Source organism: Sinocyclocheilus grahami, unplaced genomic scaffold, assembly GCF_001515645.1.
Source record: "Sinocyclocheilus grahami isolate Dianchi unplaced genomic scaffold, SAMN03320097.WGS_v1.1 scaffold202.1, whole genome shotgun sequence".
Lineage (NCBI taxonomy): Eukaryota > Metazoa > Chordata > Actinopteri > Cypriniformes > Cyprinidae > Sinocyclocheilus > Sinocyclocheilus grahami.
Genome location: NW_015505381.1, coordinates 245,012 through 267,213, shown reverse-complemented (window position 1 = coordinate 267,213; position 22,202 = coordinate 245,012). Strand labels below are relative to the sequence as shown.

Genomic DNA, 22,202 nt, shown 5'->3' with positions numbered 1-22,202 from the left:
GTATTCTCCTCTGTGTGCTCATCTGCTGCTGGTTCCAGCATTTGTTGTACAGTGAGGCAGTATCCTGTTGCCTTTGTTTAGTTTGAGTCTCTCTCTCTCTCTCTCACACACACACACACACACACACACACACACACACACGTGTCCCTCAGGAGCGCGTACACTCCTCTGACCCACATCTCCATGGGTTGTCCTCATTGTTTGTGATTGTGAGTGTGAGTAATAAAGCCGCTGGAGTGAGGTCACGTCCTTAAGTAGCTGTTCTTCTGCTTCTGCTTTATTTCATAAATCTGTTTCGGTGTAATAAAGATCATATATAGTTGAAGTAAATACACATTTATACTATATGCTGCATGCTATCAGTTATTGTTAGTCTATATGTAAATATGAACCAAAAGAATATGTATATGTAAAGAGGAGCATTTCAGTTCTCCAGTTTTATTTGTTATACGCTGGTGATCTGGAGAATACTGTACAGTTGCATCATAAACTGCACTGTCTCTTTAAGATCTTGAGCTCCACCTCTGAACCTCCTTGAGTTCACTGGCCCTCTGAGGGCATGATCTGTGAACGGGAGGAAGGCGGAAACAGCGCCATCTTGCCACCGGATGAAGCACTGCAGCACAAACAGCTTCATTTCACCATAGAACATGATCTTGAGCCAGTTTCCACATTTAATTTATCGTATTTAACTATATCGCCATCCAGTGTCAGAGTAGTAAATATTTATATGAATGACACATTAATAAATAGTAAAAATATCAATTAAACATTTTAATTAATAAATTAATTAAATAATGTAATTAATTTAAATAATTTAATTCATTGCATAAATTAAGATTGAATAGATTTCATTTGCTATGTCTAGCATTGTTGCTGCCTAGTATCAGGGCATGCAGGGAATATTTACTTAAATAAATATAATAAAATATTTAATTAAATGATACATATCAGTGTTATTTTAGTACCACGGAGACATTGTTATAGTTTTATTAATAGTTTGAAATTATTTTTATATTTTAAGTTTTAATTTTAGTTTGATCTTTTATAATTTTGTAGTGTATTTTGCCTTTTTTATGTCTATTTAGTTTCTCTAATTTTCTATTTCAGTTTTAGTTATTTTAGTACATTAAATGAAAACGTTAAACATTAAATATGTTTTTAATTCAAATGTTTGTTTAAAGTAAAATTAATGTTTTTAATGGCTTTAGTTAACTATTATGACCCTGATACATATTTGATGATGCATATATATATGTATGTATGTATGTATGTATCACCAATTTTATACAGTAATTAATTTAATTTACTAACATTATTGCCAGAAAAGAATATTCATCCAAATAAATATAATAAAATATTGATTAGGACGGAGAATATTTATCGTATGGGGAAAGGGAATGTTGTTCCATGTTGAATCCAACTTAAATCCCATAGATGTGAATAAAATGTTAACATAAAATAAAAATATAAATAAAAAATAATAATAATAACAAATCATGTTATTCGTCAGCTACCTAGGTGTAAATCCTGACATTAATTCCAGGCATGCATTTTATACATTATATGTGACCCTGAAGCACAAAAGCAGTGTTAAGTCGCTGGGGTATATTTGTAGCAATAGCCAACAATACATTGTATGGGTCAAAATTATCGATTTTTCTTTTATGCCAAAAATCATTAGGATATCAAGTAAAGATCATGTTCCATGAAGATATTTTGTACATTTCCTTCAATAAATATATCAAAACTTAATTTTTGATTAGTAATATGCATTGCTAAGAACGCTAAGAACAATTTTAAAGATGATTTTCTCGATATTTAGATTTATTTTGCACCCTCAGATTCCAGATATTCAGATAGTTGTATCTCAGTCAAATATTGTCCTATCATAACAAACCATACATCAGTGGAAAGCTTATTTATCCAGCTTGCAGATGTATAAAAAGAAAAGAAAAAAAGACCCTTATGACTGTTTTTTTGGTCCTGGGTCACATATTGTTAAAATTGTCACTGGAATGATGCACCACCTTTACTTGCCTGTAAGTGGTGCAATATGACCATTCTAACAATGTATTCATATTGAGTGAAGCTGAGGATAAAAAGCAACCCTACAGAGGAAATATGAAGCAATGAAATTAAGTAATTAACCCCATAGCACCTATTTTGTAATAAGTTATTTGCCTGCTAATGTCAGGTGTCTGTCACAAAAGTAAATGACAATAAATAATATGCATTTAAAAAGTCAACAGATGCATGCATAAGAACGCAATTATTTTAATGAATATTATTATTATTATTAATTATGATTATCATTTTAATAAAGTCTTAAAGTGTTGAGTTTAATAGTGTTTAAAAATAAGAGGAACTTCTAGTTATGAATGTATTTGACATTCACAAATGTCAAATGTTGAGTGTTTACTATTACCATTAATATCATTGTGTATGAGAATTTAATTTGATTATCGAATTAAACAATACATTTAAAAAAACTAAAAAAGGCCAAAATATTCTTTTTATTATTTTAGCTGCTGACCAAAACATATTCAAGTTACAGTTATATAATGATTATAGGCTTAAAGTGCACACTCTGAGCTTTAATGTGAGGGTATTCTCATCTAAACTGGAGGAAAGGTTAAGGAATTACAGCTCTTTAATATGTACCTCCCCCCTTTTCAAGGGACCAGAAGTAATTGGACAGTTGAATCAAAAACTGTTTCATGGACACGCGCTGGCTATTCCTTCATTATTTCTACATCAATTAAGCAGGTAAAAGGTCTGGAGTTGATTCGAAGTGTGCCATTTGCATTTGGAAGCTGTTGCTGTGAACCCACATCATGCAGTCAAAGGATCTCTCCATACAAGTGAAACAGTTCCATCAGAGAGATTGCAGGAACATTAGGAGCGGCCAAATCAACAGTTTGGTACATTCAGAGAAAAAGAAGAACGCACTGGTGAGCTCAGCAATATAAAAAGGCTGGATGTCCACGGAGGTGGACATACAATGATCGGAGAATCTTCTTCATGGTAAAGAAAAACCCTTTCACAACATCCAGCCAAGAGAAGAACACTCTCCAGGAGGTAGGGGTGTCACAGTCAAAGTCTACAATCAAGAGAAGACTTCACCAGAGCAAATACAGAGGCTTCACCACAAGCTGCAAACAAGGCCAGATTAGACTTTGCCAAAAAATATCTAAAAAAGCCAGACCATTTCTGGAAACGCATTCTTTGGACGGATGAAATTAAGATCAACCTGTACCAGAATGACGGGAAGAAAAAGGTTGGAACAGCTCATGATCCAAAGCATCCAACATCATCTGTGAAACATGGTGGAGCAGCGTGATGCATGAGCGTGCATGGCTTCCAGTGACCCTGGGTTACTGGTGTTTAGTGAAGCTGAGACCGAGGACAGAAGCAGCCGGAAGAATTCTGCACAGATTCAGCCAAATGGAGCAAAGTTGATTGGACAGCGCTTCATAGTACAAATGGACAATGACCCAAAACATATAGCAAAATAACCCAAGGGTTTTTGAAGGTAAAAAGTGGAATATTCTGCAATGGCCGAGTCAACCTCCTGATCTCAATCAGCTGCATTTCACTCACTGAAGACAAAACTAAAGACAGAAAGACCCACAAACAAACAGCAACTGTTTAAATTAGTTTCAAGTTTTAGTTATTGTTATTTTTTCTTAGTTATTTTTTTATTTATGATTATGATTTTATTTACATGTTATTTAGCTTTAACTTAGTTTGTTTTAGTTGTTGTTATTTTAGTAATTTCAGCTTATTTTATTGCTGTTAGTTGCAAAGGCAACATTTCTTCAAATTTCAATGCAGTTTTTGAAAACTGAAAGTTTTTCCAGTTTCAGATTGTCATGTAATATTTATTTAATTTTTTTATTTTATTTTATTTCAGCTTTTTCAGTTACCAAAAATTAGTCTTAGTTAACAATAAGAACACTGAAATCACCTTAGTAATACTTTAATAAATGTATTTATTTGATATCTTGAAATGTTTGAGCTCATATTGAGATCTCAAAATTTTGATTGCAGATTTTAATATTTTGAGCTCAGTTTGGAACATTGGTGAGATCTTTTCAAAACCTTTAGTGAGAGAATTGGAGTGGGATAATAAAAAAGTCTTTTTTTTTAATGGGGAAAAAGCAATTTGCTCTTATTTTGTCTTGCTGTCTAGGAGAAACAACTGTGATAATAAAGTTTTCTCTTTCCAGTAGGATAATAGCATGACATTTGAAAAGCAAACTGTACCAGATATATATATCTGATCACTTATATGTTTATTGCAAAACAGGTTCTACAGAAGATGATGATGATGATGATGATGATGAAGAGACCACTCCTCAGAAGAAGACGAAGAAAAAAACTTCAAAAGAAAGTTCTGATGGAAAGGAAAAAGACAAGAAGTCCAAATCAAAAGGTGTCCTCTGTTCACATGTACTTTAAACTATTTTAAACATCTATTAAGGGATACAAAGTTAGTTTAGTTAGATTCAGTAACTTGATTTATTTATGTTTGCTTCATGAAGATGTCAAAGAGGATGTAGATAGTAAAGGTAAATCTAAAGCCAAGAAAAAGGAACCAGCCTCCATGTTTCAGATAAATGGAGACAAGCCTGAAACCAAGAGTAAAAAGAAAGGTAATGTTTTGAGAGCTCTTCTATATGCATGTCTATTTGTTGATTCAGAATAATACATATGTTTGCAAATGTGGCGTAAAGCAGCTGCCAAATCTGAGAGTGAAGATGAGAGCGAACCAGAAACCAAAACCAGCAAGACGAAGAAGAAGAAGAGCAGCTCAAACCCAGCGTCCATGTTTCAGACAGGAGGGGACAAAGACAAAGACAAGGACAAAAAGACAAAAAAGACCAAAAGTAAGTTCTGGTCCTTTCTTGAAGCCATTAGAGGGTACACATAACTGTACTTACTGACATAAAAAATAAACAATATAAAAGCTTCAATAATAAAGAAAATTCCATGTGTACCCTGCTACTTTTGTTTTATTATTTGTATTATGTTTTGTTATAATGCACACATAATTGTATACTATATAAATTATTCACCGAATAAGTAAATTAACAAAAAAAAATGGTATCTGCATTGCAATTTCTTTTTTCTGAATAGAAATGAAAAATTAAGTTAAGGGGCCAAATGGAGGGTTATACTATGCCATAGTGTGAGGAAATTGGATATTAATTGTTATCTTTGTCCGAACTGATTTGTTTCCATGTTTAATTTGATTGTTTCTCATCCTCAGGTCCTGCTAAAGCAGAAGAGACTGAAGACTCTGACTCAGAAGTGACGCAGAAAAAGAAAAAGGGCAAAGGGAAAAAAGGCAAAAAGGTTAATTCATTATATTTCACATTATTCTCATTCCGGTATTTGTTTATTATCCTTTTTCTCAAGTAACGATAGCGCACATGTGGTTTTTGGGCGGGAACTATGATTACCATGGTAACAGTTTCTAAGATGACCTCTCTTATTCCTGTGAAGGAGGAGCGAGCACCTTCTCCTCCCATCGAGTTTGACAATCTGGAGGAGTTCGTACTTCAGCCTGCACAACAGGGCGTCACGGTAAGGTGCAAAGTGACCCGCGACAAGAGAGGGATGGACCGAGGCCTTTACCCAACATACTACCTGCACCTGGACAACGAGAAGAAAGTACGACATCTATATTTATCTGTATAGGCCTTCATGGTGTTTTTTGAAAGAAGTCTTATATCTGGACCAAGACTGCATTTATTTGATCAAACAGTAATATTGTGAAATTTCTGTGTGATTATATGTTCCAATGTAATTTATTCTTGTGATTATAAAGCTGAATTTTCAGCATCATTACTCCAGTGTCACATGATCCTTCAGAAATCATTCTAATATGCTGATTTGCTGCTCAAGAAACTTTTCTGATTATTATCAATGTTGTGTTGCTTCACATTTTTGTGGAGACAGTGATGCATTTTTTCAGGATTCTTAACCGCATTTTTTAAAAATAGAAATCTTTTGTAACATTATACATGCCTTTACTGTCACTTCTGATCAATTTAATGCATCCTTGGTGAATAAAAGTATTAATTTCTTTAAAAAAAAACATCTCAAATTGACCAAAATGTATCTTATCAATCTAGAATCATTTGATTTCAGATGTTGTTACAAATTCTGATGTCCATCTTACATCCAGGTATTTTTGTTATCGGGAAGAAAGAGGAAAAAGAGCACAACCTCAAACTACTTGATCTCCATTGACCCGACCGACCTCTCCAGAGGAGGGGAAAACTTCATTGGGAAGCTGAGGTAAGTGGGTTTGCTTACCATTGCCATTATAGCTGCTCCTCTCGGACAGGTCTATAACACAGTCTCTTTGATTTAAAGGATGTTTGCATGTATATTTCAGGTCAAATCTGATGGGAACTAAGTTCACGGTGTTTGATAATGCACTGCATCCAGACAGAGCTCTGCCGGACATGTCTAACGCGAGGCAGGAATTAGCAGCTATTATCTATGTAAGGCAACATCCACTGTAACCACTGTCATTTTGGTTGAAACACTAAGCTGTTACTTAATGCATGTTATATTTGACTAACATTAATTTGCATTGTGGCTTTAGGAAACAAATGTTTTGGGCATGAAAGGACCAAGGCGAATGATTGTAATTATTCCTGGCATGACCAAAGACGGAGAACGAGTCCCCATTCGACCACGTAGTGTAAGTTAAAAACAACTATTTATTTATAATTATTTATTTATATATAATTATTTTATTTATTCAATTATAAATATTTTTATTTATTAATTTTCATTTTTTTTTTTTTTTTTTTTTTCATTCCTCTGCAGTGAATGGGTGCCGTCAGAATGAGAGTCCAAACAGCTGATAAAAACGTCACAATCCACAATTAAACCACACCCCTCCAGTCCATCAATTAACGTCTTGTGAAAAAAGCTGCGTGTTTGTAAGAAACAAATCCATCATTATGGCATTTTAAATTTACTTCCAGCAAAAAATAAAAAAAAAAATGAGTCCATAATCTATAATAACACCAATGAAAAAGTCCATCTCCTGTTGTCCTCTCACATCAAAATCCATCAGCAAATTTGTTTAGAGCTGTTTTGGCATGTAAACGGTGCTTGATTTCTGCATATTTCTCTTCGGATTCAAACAAGACGACTTTTTCACTAGAAATAGCATTATTGTGGATAGAGAAGCCGGAACCGGAGGCAATGGTTTGATGTTAATTGATGGATTGGATTACTTGTGGATTATTGTGACGTTTTTATCAGCTGTTTGGACTCTCATTCTGACGGCACCCATTCACTGCAAAGGAGCCATTGGTGAGCAAGTGATGGAATGCTACATTTCTCAAAATCTTCTCCCATTAAAAACAAAATCATTTTGGCTGTCCTGAGGGTGAGTACAGTTTTGAAAATGTTTATTTTTTGGGTGAACTATTCCTTTAAAAAAAAAAAAACATTTCTATGTATTTTTGGCAGTTGTGCTGTGTTTTGTGTGTGTAACCGTTAAGAATGCTGGATGATGATGATGATGATGATGATGATGGCCTTCTAAGGGTCTGAGAACCATGCAGTATTTGACCTGGTTAATCACTTGGTTTTACAGATGGTTTTAAATACAGTGATAAGCTCATTTAATGAGTTATATAGATGTTTTAAATTAAACATAGAACATTAATATTATTGAAAAACACAGATTTTATTACTTACTCCTTTCCAACATCATATACTTTGCAAGCGGATTAAATACACTGTCCTTGGGAGTCTTTAGACCCTCATGAATTTAATCATTTTTGAATGTGACACAAATTTGACTCGAGGATCACAGGAGGATGCAGTTTCTTAAGACAACAAGAGGGTTAATGAATCTTATCAAACATTTCCGTCTCATCTGTGTATTAATTTCAGTTTTTTTCAGGGTGAGGCCGAAGTATTTTGAGTTTAGTCCTTCACATGAATATGTTAATTCGCTATTAGTTCACCCCACACATATGTAAAGATGCTCTCCACATTTGTATTGTTCCTCTGAGTTACTATTAATGGACAGGTTTCGTTAAACAGAAATGCTGCACTTCAGGTTGAACTTAGTCAGTTCAGCCCAAACTGCCTCTTCAAGTTCTGCTGCTTGATTAGGTTGTCTTATGCTTTTCCTGCTTTTAGAAAGGTTGGGCTTCTCAAAAGATGGTCAAAATATAGCTAGATATAGGTCAGGTTGTGTTTAGAAGTGATTGTTGTTTTGTGCCTATGAAATTTAAAAAAAGTTTTTCTTTTCCAACATCATATACTTTGCAAGCGGATTAAATACACTGTCCTTGGGAGTCTTTAGACCCTCATGAATTTAATCATTTTTGAATGTGACACAAATTTGACTCGAGGATCACAGGAGGATGCAGTTTCTTAAGACAACAAGAGGGTTAATGAATCTTATCAAACATTTCCGTCTCATCTGTGTATTAATTTCAGTTTTACAGGTTGTTGTTTTTTTCAGGGTGAATGAATATGTTAATTCGTTATTAGTTCACCCCACACATATGTAACGATGCTCTCCACATTTGTATTGTTCCTCTGAGTTACTATTAATGGACAGGTTTCGTTAAACAGAAATGCTGCACTTCAGGTTGAACTTAGTCAGTTCAGCCCAAACTGCCTCTTCAAGTTCTGCTGCTTGATTAGGTTGTCTTATGCTTTTCCTGCTTTTAGAAAGGTTGGGCTTCTCAAAACATGGTCAACATATAGCTAGATATAGGTCAGGTTGTGTTTAGAAGTGATTGTTGTTTTGTGTAATTCATTTTTTATAATGCATGTTGTATATCCTTAAAGAGTCAGTACGTAGACCAGATGTTGTTTTGGTTTTAGTTTAGTCAACAGTGGAAGTAACTAAATTGTGCTCCAATTTATTAACTCCATTTTGTTGTTTACATTTGGATTAAAAGCCAAATCTTTTTCTTGCTCTTGAGTCCAAAACACGTTTGCATTTTTGTCTTCTGAAATTTATTGAGATGTTACCCCATTGTCTGATCAACAACCAATGAGACCCAACAAGAGATTTACACATCAGAGGTTCGGTTTCACATTACTGAATGTCACGGCTTCTTAACTAAGTTTGTTCCAGGAAGTTTAGTCTAGTTTAGCTTGTGGCATGCACTCCAGGCAACCTGTCATGGTATTTGCCACTTACGTGATATACGCAATTTACTGTAAGTCACGCGGTAAATATATATATATATATATATATTCATTCATTCATTCATTCCTTGGGTAAATATGTAAGCTCAAGCTGTCTAGTTTTAGAGTTAGTTGTCCCTTATGCAATTTTCATTGATCAGTATTGATGAAGATCATATAATGTCATATAGTATTGATGAAGGCATATAATGCTGACATTACACATAATACAATTTAAAGTTTGCAAAAGCACATTTCTGAAATTAAAAGATTTCCCAAGTATTGTTTTGCACAGAATTCTAAATCAGAACATGTTTTTTCCCATTGACGAGGTTTGCACTGGAACGGAGGTGATTTTCTATTCAGTTTATGCACAATTGTACGTTTTTCCCGATTGTTTTGCGGGCAACATGTTTTAAGCAAACATACTTTTTTTGAGGGTGAATTTAAACAGATGCCGTGCATTGCCTTTTATGGCTTCCGCGATGGGCCACATTTGTTGTTTAGCTGCAAATTTGCTGTTCTCATTTTGTTCAGACATCACAAACGAACCCTGAACTCCCTCTGCTGTCAGGCTTTGCCGAGCGAAGACACGTCATTTCAACGTCTGCTTTTTCTCTCCCGCTCTAAAAAGAGCTTTACTGTTTAATAAGCTAACAAATCAGTTTTAATGATTTGTTTGTTCTTGTGCCAAGCTTTCAATCCAATCCCCAAACTGGTCCTGAAGTTTGCAATCATCTCCACGGCATTTGTAGCAGTTCTCGATGCAGAAAGTCCAGAGCGTATCCTCCTTAAGAGATCGAGAGTGTGCGATCGGAGCAGATTGTTTGTGCCATATGTGTTTATGTTGCTGGCCAGTTGACAATTCCTTTAGCTGGTTTGTGTTAAGGGCCTAGCTGAGAGCTTAATGAACCTCTTTCCATTTGTGCGGACTGAAGCGGCCTTTTAGCACCCGCCGCAGAAGTGGCTCTCCAAATGGTGACCACTTACCTGTCTGTCAACAGAGCTCTGAACAAATATCTAGCTGTGTGTGTGTTTTCAAGCATTTGGGAGAAAGAGAACATCTTACATGATGCGCTGCCGTTTGGCCTCCTCACCGCCCCATGTTTGCAGAAGGAAGCATTTTACATGGTCTTCAGTTCCCCAAAATGTAATTTTTCCTTTTCAAATTAAAGTCCTTTTCCACGTCGTGGTCGAAGGAGCCTGCGGCGAGACGCGAGCCAAAGCACACACAATGTGTCGCTATGCTTTATTAATTATGATGGAGAGACGGCTCATGAAAGTGTTTAGATTGCTCTGAAAATTAATGCTCACTCTCGGGACACTTGTTTGCATACATTTCCTGTGTGAGGCATTGGCAGATAAGATTTTTTTGGCTTCTTTGTGGCTGTTTTCGACTTGAGGGAAGGGCACTGTGGGCTAGAACAGTATAGCCTTTGTTTCTGTCTGTCTGAAGTTGCTAAACTTTCCAGTTGTTCTTGAAACCAACTGTTTGTGGCAGCGCACTGGGGTTCATGTGGCAGTCAGCTACGCTCCGTGCAAACATGCACCTGAGTTGCATCTAATCTAATAATCTGAATTGAAAACGGAAGGCAAGTTTATTATTTTTGGCCTTCTGTCTAGTGGTTGCATTTATCTGTCATTCTTTATTAAGAAGCTCTTTCATGTGATGGTTATCAGAGTGTGACAATCATTACAGTGAACATTGTTGCCATTTTTGTCATGTCATATCACAAAAGTAATATACTTTGAATTAACTTATACATAGTGCTCATATTTAGGATTAGTAATTCAAACTAACCCCAAAACCTAAGCGTTATATTGGAATTTACACACACGTTGTTCCAAACCTGTATGATATTTTGATAAATGAAAGTCAATGGGGTCCAGTATTTTTTTAGACCCCATTTAGTTTTTGAAATATCATCATTTGTTTTCCACAGAAGAAAGTATGTTGTATAGGTTTGGAACGACATGTTGGTGAATAAATGATGACCTAATTATAATTTTTGAGTGAAGTAGCCTTTTGGTTTTGACGTATAACTTGTCTCGCACCATTTGTGCTACAGAGATTGACGATGTCTCATATAATGCGGCATATTAAAGAAATGTGTGGTGTTACTGTCAGGGAACGGACTTGATGATTTTCACCTGGCATATGATGAAACGGATGAAAAATTCCCCTAAATCTACCTTGAAGGAGGGACTCTTTGACTTGGACCAGTAGATATCCACCTAGTAAATACCCTAGCATTGCACTTTGCAAGAAACAATTAGGCTACTTTTCTTTGTAAAATCTGTTATTGTTTTGATTATATTATCAAATGCATCTTCTCTAGTTTTGGATTTTTAAAAAACAAATGTTTAAAATGTAGATGCAACTAATTGATTTGGCTTTTTTGGTGATTTATATTTTATACTTTTGCCATATTTGATTTGGAAATCAAAGATAAGATGTTAAAAGATCAGTTTTAATCTAATCTTAATAATCAAGAATCAGATTGCAAATATAATTTCAGTCTTTAAAATGTCATGTTTATTTGCAATTTCATTGTAGTTAATTGAAATTACTGAGTGAAAACTGTTTCTACACCAAATCTTTGTCGGTTTTTGAGTTTTATGAGCTATCTATGTCTTCCTCTGTTTTTGGCATAGAAGTGTGACTCAGAGATCAGCACATGGGGCCTCTTTCTCTCTGCTATACCAAGAGTCCTGTGAGCATTCGTCTCTTTATGCATGTCTTTTCGGTTTTCGTGGGGTTTGGCTTGAGCCCCTGCCTCAGCCACTAAATGACCAAGTCATGCAAGAGCACTCCTTCACAAATTCGCCTGACGATTTTCCGCGGAAAGTGCTGAATCAGACATTCGAGCGAGTCCTCTGGCGCACGCGGAGGTCTTTGTGTCAGTCTTTCCTCTGCTGACTGAATCAGGACTAGAGTAAACCATATGGAGAGATCTGAGAGCAGACAGCCGTCCTGGAAAGTCACTCCGGTGGATAATGTTGAAAGTCAGGAATATGAAGTTGTTAATATTGCAGAGATTCATGTTTAGCTGTCTCGTATGCATCAAGGGTTATTTCCACGAGGTGCTACTGTTCATGTAAAGAGCAATTTTAGTGCTCTTAGTTGAGTAAGAGCGTTTTATCCCTAAATTCACTCTCTGTCTTGGTAGTTTAAAATTTTTTTCTCATCTGTCGAGCAGCTCTCTCTCACAGGCTCTTCAACAGCTCTGATTGTTTCCTGAGTGCCGAGCCAGAGAGGAAGTAAAAGGAAGTTATTGGAGGAGAAGGGTAGAATTTATTAGAGCTAAACACAGAGAGGGAAAGAAAGTGAGTGGGTGAATGGAAGTGATTGGGGAGTTGGAGAATGGTAGAAAGAGATAATATGCAAGAGAGATGTGCTGAGACCAAAAGAGTTTAGTCTCTCAGACAAGCTAATAGTCCTGGAAGGGTGTTGAAGCGATGTCTCGCCACTGACTTTTAAACAAAATCTCACTATTATTTCTTGGAAGTCAAGGTTCTGACCCGCAGGACATGATTAAATGGTATCAAACATGATTAAGATCACATCTGAGGCTCTGAACATATCTAAGCAATTACGTGTAAGCAGTAGGGCTGCTCCGATCAGGATTTTTGAGGCCAAAAGCAGCATCTGCCGATACCGATCATCGATACCGATCTTTTTAAAGCCTCCTTTTTATCACTTATAACTTTTTATAGTGATACTCCAATCAGGATTTTTAAACATTTATTCAGGGCCTGAATTTCATTTTTGAAAATGGGGGGAATTTCCCCCTTAGGGGCCGTTCACATATCGCGTCTTTTGCGCTCTGAAATTTGTTATTTTAAATAAAGACGAGCTGCAGGCGCGCTCCTAATGGAAGCGACACGCACGCGGTGCAACGCGCTCATTATTTCCAGGCGCGGCTCATTGTTTGTGAAATTACTTCTCACACAAGGTTTTCAAATTACTTTATAAGTTATTTAATGTAGAAATATTATAATTATTTCACCCGCGCCGGACAGATACTGAGACGGTGCCGCTGCATGTCATGCCAAACCTCTCACGGCAGCATCATCAGCTTGAGATCGGCCTTTTTAGAGACTGCCGATCAATCAATCAACGTGATTATCGGCCGATAGTGATCGGTAGTCGATAAATCGGAACACCCCTAGTAAGCAGATATTACTAGCTAAACAAACTTCATCATGCATCGTTCTGATGTGTCCAAATGTAAATAATATTGCTTTACCACTCATTAGTTTAGTATGGTAATTTTTTTTTACTACTAAGCAATGTTTAACTGTTTAAGTAAGCAAGAATGTTTAAGTATGTACAGTGGGGTTGCTCATACACTGAGTTGACCAAGTATTTACTTTTGTGTAGCGTATGAAATGCTGACTCCATTTCTTTTCAAATGGTACCAATTCAACTATACCATATATTTTTTGGTCATTTTATTTTTCACATTTATTTTTAACAATCACATTGTTATTGATGCATGCGCATTTCCATTTTTCCATTTTAATTTTCTTTTGTCGTCATCTAATGCTAACTTCAAGTTTATCTTTTAAAGACCACAAACTTTGGTTAAACAAATGGTTAAATGTAATCTTGTCAAATCTCAAAATGAGCATTAATTTTTTTCATACTGTACACTGAAGTTCCAATGCCTATTTTGCATTTTAAATGGTTGATTTTTAGTTAAAAAATTTTTATTTAGACATAGAATAAACTTAATAAATAGTATAATAGTATAGAAATAATATTGGCTATTTATTGATTATTGGCCATAACATGAATATAATTATTTGCCAGAATTTTAATATTGGTGCATCCCATTTTTCTTTGTGTTATTTTATATTAACCTCCAGCAAATGCAATTTTTAACTTACAAGAACATCCAGCCCAGACTCTTTGGACTTTAATATATCTGTACATTAGCTGTATGCTGATTTCAAAAAAATTATTACATTTTAGGCTTTTTAGGCAGTAAAACAAATAGAATGTTCACAAAGCGTTGAGTATATGTAGTCCTAGTCAAACTAAGTTGACCTTCTAAGGTTGGCCACCCATAGGTTTTATGATGGTCAGTTCCTGGTGTGTGGCCTTTGGTCTGAAGGCCATAAACGGTGTGTAGACCATCAAAGCCAGCGAGCTAAAAAAAACAGACTATAGTGAATGGCAGGTTTGCCTATGTTTGTCACTCTTGGACCCATGTATATCCGTTCCTTCAGACATGTTCAGACTTGGGCTGCCGTGACGATCATTTGAACAGACACTGAAGTGTGGGGGGGGAGGAAAAGCTTGAACCAATCACATTATCAGATTTTGATTAACCCACCCATCAGATTTGCATATACAGTATGCTTTGCCATATAAATCAGTGTTTTTTTTAACAACTAAGTGCTTTCTAATAATCCTCATTTGCCAGCCACAAAAAGGCTAAAGTGATGCTGGGAAGAAAGAATAGCCTGAGTCATACTCTCTCAGCCTAGTTTAAGAGGTTATCTTCTGCTTTGATGTATCATCCCTAGTAAGGGATGGTCTGACATGAGCTTCCTCTCCAGTATAGGAAGTGTGATTCATGAGCTTTTGGCCATAGTTGGAAATCAGTGCCGGACAATGAGAAGAAGAGAAGGAGACGCTCTAAACATCTTTATCTGTAATCTGAACCTAACCAGCAGCTGCTGCTACACTTGTCCAGCCCTGTTGTTCTCTCACTGCTGACTGTGTGTGTGTTATTGAGAAGGAGCCGAATACACTGAAGAGTATTCGGTGTGTACGCTCTTGCGTGAGTGAAGGGTGGGTGTGTTGTGGAGGCTGCCCGGAGGGATACGATCCCTGGGGGCGACTATTGCCAACAAGTGTTCCAGCTGCAACAGTTTCCTAACAAATCTCACATTCTAAGTTGCGTTCGACAGGAAAAACAGTTAGAGGACATTTGTTGAAAGAGCTTGGTGCATTAGTTCAAATACTAAAAAGGGAATTCTTGCTCTTGTGAATACTTTAATTATAAGTCTTTTTGCCCTCACTCTTAAAAATTAAGGCTCCGAAAGGAGGTTTTTGCATCTGTGCCATAGAAGATCCACCTTGGGCTCCTCAGAGAACCTTTAGTTAAACAGTTCTTAAAAGGACCATTTATTTTCTTAGTGTGAAAAACATTTTAAAAATCCATTATAAAAATTTCCATTATAACGAACCTTGGAGAGTTTCAGTGGATGCTGAAGGTTCTTCATGGAATCATTGGTGCCAATAAAATAACCTTTATTTTTAAAGGGGTTATATGTTGCTAAAAAAACATAATTTTGTGTATTTGGTCTAATGAAATGTGTTTATGCTGTTTTAGGGTTAAAAAACCACATTATTTTCCACATACTGTACATTATTGTTTCCCCTCTATGCCCCGCCTTTCTGAAATGCGTAGATTTTTTTTTTGACGGAAATATTACGCCCCTTACCATACTGTGATGCCGTGTCCCGGAGCGGCGAGACAAAACCAATAAAACCCATTATAAACGAGCCATTTGTTGCATCCAGTGGGGACATAATTACAGATTATAATGACTTGTACTGTCTTTTTACACGTTGTTGCATCGTGTCGCGTAAACATAAAACCATGTCTGCATTTGTGATTGGAGAAATGACAAACAACAAGCGCTACACTTCAATGTCTGCATTTGTGATTGGAGAAATTACAAACAACAAGCGCTACACTTCACTCAAAAACTCACGTTTGAATCATCAGTGGCAAATTCTTTAAATATGAAAACATACTTACAGACTGTGAGTCAGAACATTGTAGTCTACTCTCCCAGGATCAGGAAACAGTCCTCCATAAAATGTGCTGCACACATCTGAATATTTGTGTTGAACTGTTCTGGAACAGTGTTGTAAATACAACTTAACCACTGATTTCTAGTTGTGTCCTCTTTTGGAAGGCCAAACATGGTAGTTTCGCTTTCGCAATGAAACGCAGCGTCTTCACAACATGGCGGTGGCAGCAACAATAAAGTTACGCCTTCTTTCTTTGGGTGAATTTTGGGCGGCGTTATGCAAATCTTCCCACATAGTGACGTAGACATGTGGGGGCGTGTTTAAATGAGGGGTTTTAGGAGGGCGTGGACGAGTCTTAACTTTTTATAAAGAATATCTCTTTGGGTTTGAGACTTTAGTCTTTGCAACTTTAGGGGTCTTATCTATTCACGAACAGCTTGTAACACTCCAAAGAGAAAGGAAAACTTGAAATCGCATCATATGACCCCTTTAAGAGTGCAGGCTACACTCTTAAAAAATAAAAAATAAAAGGTTATTTTTTGCCATATGTTAAGGTTCCATCAAGAACCTTTAACATTCATGGAACCTTTCCATTCCACATACATTCTTAAAAATAATGATTCCAAAAGGAGGTTTTTGTTTCTAAACCATAGAAGATCCATTTTGGGTTCCTCAAAGAACCTTTAACTGAACAGTTTTTAAAAGAACCATTTTTTTTCTTAGTGTTAGTAACATTTAAAAAATCTAAAGAGCCTTTTTCCACTATAAAGAACCTTGGAAAGGTTCCATGGATGCTGGAGGTTCTTCATAGAATTATTAATGCCACTAAACATTCTTTATTTTTAAGAGTGTTGGCCAGTTGTTCTCAACCAGAGGGGTGCGAGATAACTTAAGACTATAAGTATATTTATATTCAATTCACTAATTTTATAATTAATATGTTAAGGAAATTCTAAATTAAAATGAAAAAAATAACAGCACCACCTATCTTGTACATAGGCTATTCTGTGATGTTATTCTGTGTTTCAGAGCAGCTCAAGCCGTTTCTCATCGTGCTGTGTGAAATACAGACTGAACAGCGGCTCAAAACACCTGACCGCTGCATGAGCATATGATACGCAAACTACAGCTCTCGGTTGGATAAAAGAAGCCAGTGTTGCATTAGCAAGGTTTTGATGAATGACTATTGTGATCAAGGTAAAGATGATTATAGTAACATACAGGAGTCGTGCATTAGGCCTGTGTTTATCAGTTATTATTGATGCGCAAACAAACCGTGTATGTGCGCTCATGGCACATCTAAAACATCTTATTTCAGCTTGAACACAGTTCAGTATATTCACATGGCTGTCAAAATTAATGTACAGCGAGTGTTTTATAACGGATGCTTGCCGAAGAAGTGTGTTTTGGAGAAGTTTGTGAGGATCAGTGGTGTTTATGTACATATGGGTATCAGACACTCCAAAAAGCTTGTTCTGACAGAGCACGTGTCTGTTGACTGATGACATCGAGCAGCCTTCAGATCGCTGAGTTTCCACACATTTCGAATGGTTTAATTTTTCATTTGTATTTTGGTGTGTTTAGTGATTCTGAATAGGTCCGTATAGTGGCTTTATGCAGTCCTTTGGTGTCTCCCTGTGGTCTTTTTTTGTATGGGAGGTTGAATTGTGCTTATTTGTTAAAGTTACTGTATAATCTAGCTTCACATACTTTTAAGTACTTTTTAGTTGTAAAGAATATCTGCAGTGACATTCTTGCTAAGTATTTTTGCAAATATAGAACACTATGTTTAAGTCTATCTTGAAGTTGTTTAGTTTAAAAATAATTAGGCCTACATGGAATTAAAAGGTAATTACGCTAGAATTTAATAAAACAATTTTTTTTTAAATAGAAGGGGGTGGGCTTGAAATATTGACTCGGAGAGGAGGGGGGCCTTGGGAGTAAAAAAGGTTGAGAACCACTGGTGTAGGTTATACTCTTAAAAAATAAAGGTTATTTATTGCCATTGATGGTTCCATAAAGAACCTTTAACATCCATGGAACCTTTCCAAGGTTCTTTATAGTGGAAAAAGGTTCAAATGTTCTTTTAAAAAAATTGTCTCTCTATGACATTGCTGAGAAAACACCCTTTTGGAACCTTTGTTTTTACGACTGAAGAACATTTAAAAAAATCTAAAGAAACTTTTTCAATTATAAAGAACCTTGGAGAGGTTCCATAGATGTTGAAGGTTCTTTATAGAACGGTTGATGCACTAAAGAACCTTTATTTTTAAGAGTGCAGGCTAGTCGTGACACCTTAGCTCAGTTCCGCCAGGTCTTCTACATCTCTATTGTTAGGTTTCATATCTGACAGGAGTGTCCAACAGAAGGAAAAACAAAAGGTAGGTTGTGGTCGTTAGGTTGGCTCCCATTAACTTTCCCTCACATCCCTTATTTTGCTGGCAGGACAGCGTGAAGACCTCCCTCCTGGACAGGATGCTCCACTCGCTTGTTTCCCGCCTGGGATGACTAACTCGCAGATGGACTCCAGCGCTCGCTCCATGCACTGGAAAGTCCCTCCGCTCCTCTGTCAGTTAGCGGAGACCCTGAAAAGTTATAAGATGACTTATTGAGACTAGAAGAGACTTTATGAAACCCAAGATGTGGAAATGCAGGATGAGTTCTGTTGAGAGCTTCTTTGAGAAACCTAGCACATTTACACAAATGGGACTGTGATTGTGACAGCCTGACTTCTCGTAAAATAGTTTTGAGATAATGGAAAGTCCAGATTTGGATTAAATCCCACGGTTGAGTCATGAATCTCTCTCTGATTAACCTGATTTCTCCTGAGAATCCTCCATTTCTTGGTAAAAGAGGATGATGTTTAAACTGATAAATAGGATCACATTTCTAGTTGTGACCGTATTTATTCTATTTCTATTTATTCTATTCTATTTCTTGTTTAATTAAAAAAAGTCCATTATATTTCATTGTTTGTTTGTGTGTATGTATGTATATAATATATACATTCACTCACACATCCAATGAAATACAATGACTTTTTTTAAAACTAGAAATAGAGGGGGGAAAAAAGAATATATATATATACACATATATGTAGTTCAAATAGTTTATAGTAGACCTACATTATTTTTTTATTTCAGGTTGATATTATAGATATCCAATTCAAAAGTTTTTGAAATGTAAATTACATTTTGAAGCTGATAACCAATACTGGCTTCAAAATATAACAATTTATAAGTGATTATTTTAAGTAGTTTTGGTTAAAATTAAATTGATTTGCTGGCAAACTTTTTCACTTCCTGACAAAGACAGGAAGCCTTTTTAGCACTAATGCAACATAACTGATAATGGTTCATGTTTTATCTGTGTATTTTATCCCTCTCATTCGGTCACAGAGAATGATGGGAAATGTAGTTTGGTGGCACAAGTGTGTTTCTTCATAAACCAAGCTTTATTGCTATTCTTCATCAGCAGTACATAATATGTACTAGCTAAATTATACTTTAACTACAGTTTATTATGATAATTAGCAATTATTTCCACTGTTTAACCAACATGCCTGCAGATGAAGTAATAGCTTAAATTCAGTGAAACTTTAATCTTCTAGATCTTTTCACCATAACTACAGAAAACATATATATCAGCTGTGTAATTTGATGTGCGAAGTCATGAATTCACTTCTTGTTCAGTCCTCTGATTCTTGTACATGTGCATCTTGTGTGTGACCACAATGTCTGACTTTGAGTCATAAACGACCTCTCTGAGAGGAAAATCCGAAAAGGCCACCAAGTAAACCTCAATCAGTGCCCCTTTCCTGGAACGGCCTTATGACTAAGTCTTTATGATTCTGGTAAGAATAGTCTGGCAACTTCTGCCCCCCCAAATTCCTCCATACGTCCATGCCAGATTCCATGGTTGGAAGTGTTAGCTTGGGGAAAAACTGGCTGTAAGTCCATGTTTTGTAAATGATATTAGATCATACTGAAGTAAGTTTCCCTGGGCTTTCTCCTACAGAGATCGTGAGGAATCCGGTGAACCAGGAGAATCATTGCTGGAGCCAACTCAGTACTTCAGCTGACAACAATACATACTGTGTTGGAGCTCTGTGAGATAGTGGGCAGGGAGGGCTTGTGTTCATTCAATGGGCGTCTGAATGAATGTGTGCGCTGCATGGCTTTCACTGCGCTATTTACATTCCTGGACCACATGGAAATTCTTCAGCATTATATACTGACTGAGAGCTCTGTTTGGTTCGGGAGGGCGAGAGAGAGAGGAGGCGGGAAAGAGGAGGTTGTGCACCAGTGTCGAACTAAATATGTGTACCATGTCATCACTCCTCCCTCCTTCACCTCCCCATCCCCTCATCCTTTGCTCGCCTCTCCTTATTTGGTCAGAGTGCTTGGGAGCGCAGGGTGGGGAAGAGGGTAGAGCGAGAGGGGGCTCGGTTGATATAAGGGAGAGAGAGAGAGAAAACTAACGCCGCACTTCCTTAATAAGGACATGTCTGGAATTTAAGCCCAACTCTCCAATAGAACGGCTTCTCCGCGCTCACCATGCACACACTCGTCTCTCCCCCTCTCCCCCAGTGCACACACACGCTAAATGGAGAGCTTTTTCAAAGCGTGCAGTCATGTCTTTTTTACTCAACGTTTGCTCGTTTGTGTTACCTCACATAATGTGATTATATTTGGTGACATGGCAGAAATCACTGCGTATAGATTTGTAGAGTATGATATAGTTAGTAGTGATCAGCAATTAAAGATTTTGAATGTGTGCATGATTTTAGCTGGTGGTTTCATGGGTAACACCATTTGTGATGCCGATATTAATGAAAATTAATTTTCATTAATTGAAATAAATTAGATGAAAATCTCAAAATAAACTTGCCTTGGCAACTAACTGAAAATAAGTTGTCATCCGTGCTAAAATTACTAAAACTAAAATAGCAAATTAAAAGCTTAGTTAAAGGGGTCATATTATGCTTTTTTAAAGATCATTATTTTGTGTATTTGGTGTAACAGAATATGTTGACATGCTTTAATGTTCAAAAAACACATTATTTTTCAAATACTGTACATTATTGTAGGTCCTCTATGCCCCGCCTCTCTCAAACGCTTCGTTTTCTACAAAGTCCCTCCTTCCGACAAGCGCAGTCTGCTCTGATTGGCCAGCTGACCCAGTGCATTGTGATTGGCCGAACACCGCAAGCACTCGTCGGAAATGTAACGCCCCTTACCATAATCGCCAGCTTCATCTTTCAAAATAAATGTAAAGACAGAGCCCGAAAGGGGAACAGAGTCTCGTGACAGACACAGTGATGAAGCTGGTATGTGTGCAGTACACAAGCCACGGTTAAGACAGCTGACTCCACTGTGATGTGACGCGCGCTCTCTCTCTCTCTCTAGCTCTCTCTCTCGCTCGCGCACACACACATGCGCACACACACATGATGCACAAAACTCCGCATTTGAACAGTCGATAGCAAATACTTAAACTAATAACAAAACAGTAGCTGATTCAGAAGCGCCAGATTGTCATAGCAAAGTCAGAATTACCTCCTCTCCTAGGTTCACGAAACGGTCGTCCATAAAATGCATTGCTGTTCTGTTGTAAGGGATCTTAAAGATTCCTAAATGCACCTACTTCTGGAAGGCCAAATAAAGTGCTTTTGCTTTCGTCTAGAAACACACAGCGTCTCCCTGACATGCTGCTTCAACACTAACTGTGGTTATTGAAACCACGCCTTCTTTCTTTGCGTGCACATTTGGGCGGCATTATGCAAATATTTCCACATAGTGAGGTAGATATGTGGGGGCGTGTTAGAACGAGCCGTTTTAGGGGGTTTTAACTTAGAGTCTTTAACTTTGATCTATGCACAGCTTGTAACACTCCAAAGAGAAAGGAAAACTTGAAATCACATCATATGACCTCTTTAAATATAAAGCTATAAATATAAATTAAAAATAAAAAAACTAGTAAAAATTATTAAAGGACATGACATAAAATTACTAAATTAAAATGAACACTGAAAATATTAAAAATAAAATGTAATTAAAAAATATGAATATATGCTATAGTGGTGTATAAATTATGATAAAATAACAGCTGCAACAGTTTTTGATCAACAATATCTCATTATTTATCAAATTATTTCTTTTAATTGCATTTGCAATTTATTTCTCTCATGTTTCTTCCCAAAGAGACCTCTCCTTTTTGCTGTCCTGGTTTTGTTTAA

General features: G+C 36.6%; 2 protein-coding genes across 2 annotated transcripts in view; both read left to right on the top strand.

The window, feature by feature from the left end:
- The window catches only part of LOC107595436 (tubby-related protein 1-like), an 11,961-nt gene extending 5,231 nt beyond the window's left edge, over positions 1 to 6,730 (top strand). The window contains exons 4-11 of the mRNA XM_016285840.1: positions 4,313 to 4,438; positions 4,548 to 4,658; positions 4,740 to 4,892; positions 5,276 to 5,361; positions 5,512 to 5,679; positions 6,197 to 6,309; positions 6,410 to 6,518; positions 6,623 to 6,730. Of these exons, the coding sequence (XP_016141326.1) occupies positions 4,313 to 4,438; positions 4,548 to 4,658; positions 4,740 to 4,892; positions 5,276 to 5,361; positions 5,512 to 5,679; positions 6,197 to 6,309; positions 6,410 to 6,518; positions 6,623 to 6,730 (974 nt within the window). The remainder of the gene's footprint in view (positions 1 to 4,312; positions 4,439 to 4,547; positions 4,659 to 4,739; positions 4,893 to 5,275; positions 5,362 to 5,511; positions 5,680 to 6,196; positions 6,310 to 6,409; positions 6,519 to 6,622) is intronic.
- Positions 6,731 to 7,536: 806 nt separating this feature from the next.
- LOC107595435 (transcriptional enhancer factor TEF-5-like) overlaps positions 7,537 to 22,202 on the top strand; it is a 42,936-nt gene continuing 28,270 nt past the window's right edge. Inside the window, exon 1 of the mRNA XM_016285839.1 lies at positions 7,537 to 7,581. Coding sequence (XP_016141325.1) covers positions 7,537 to 7,581 — 45 coding nt within the window. The remainder of the gene's footprint in view (positions 7,582 to 22,202) is intronic.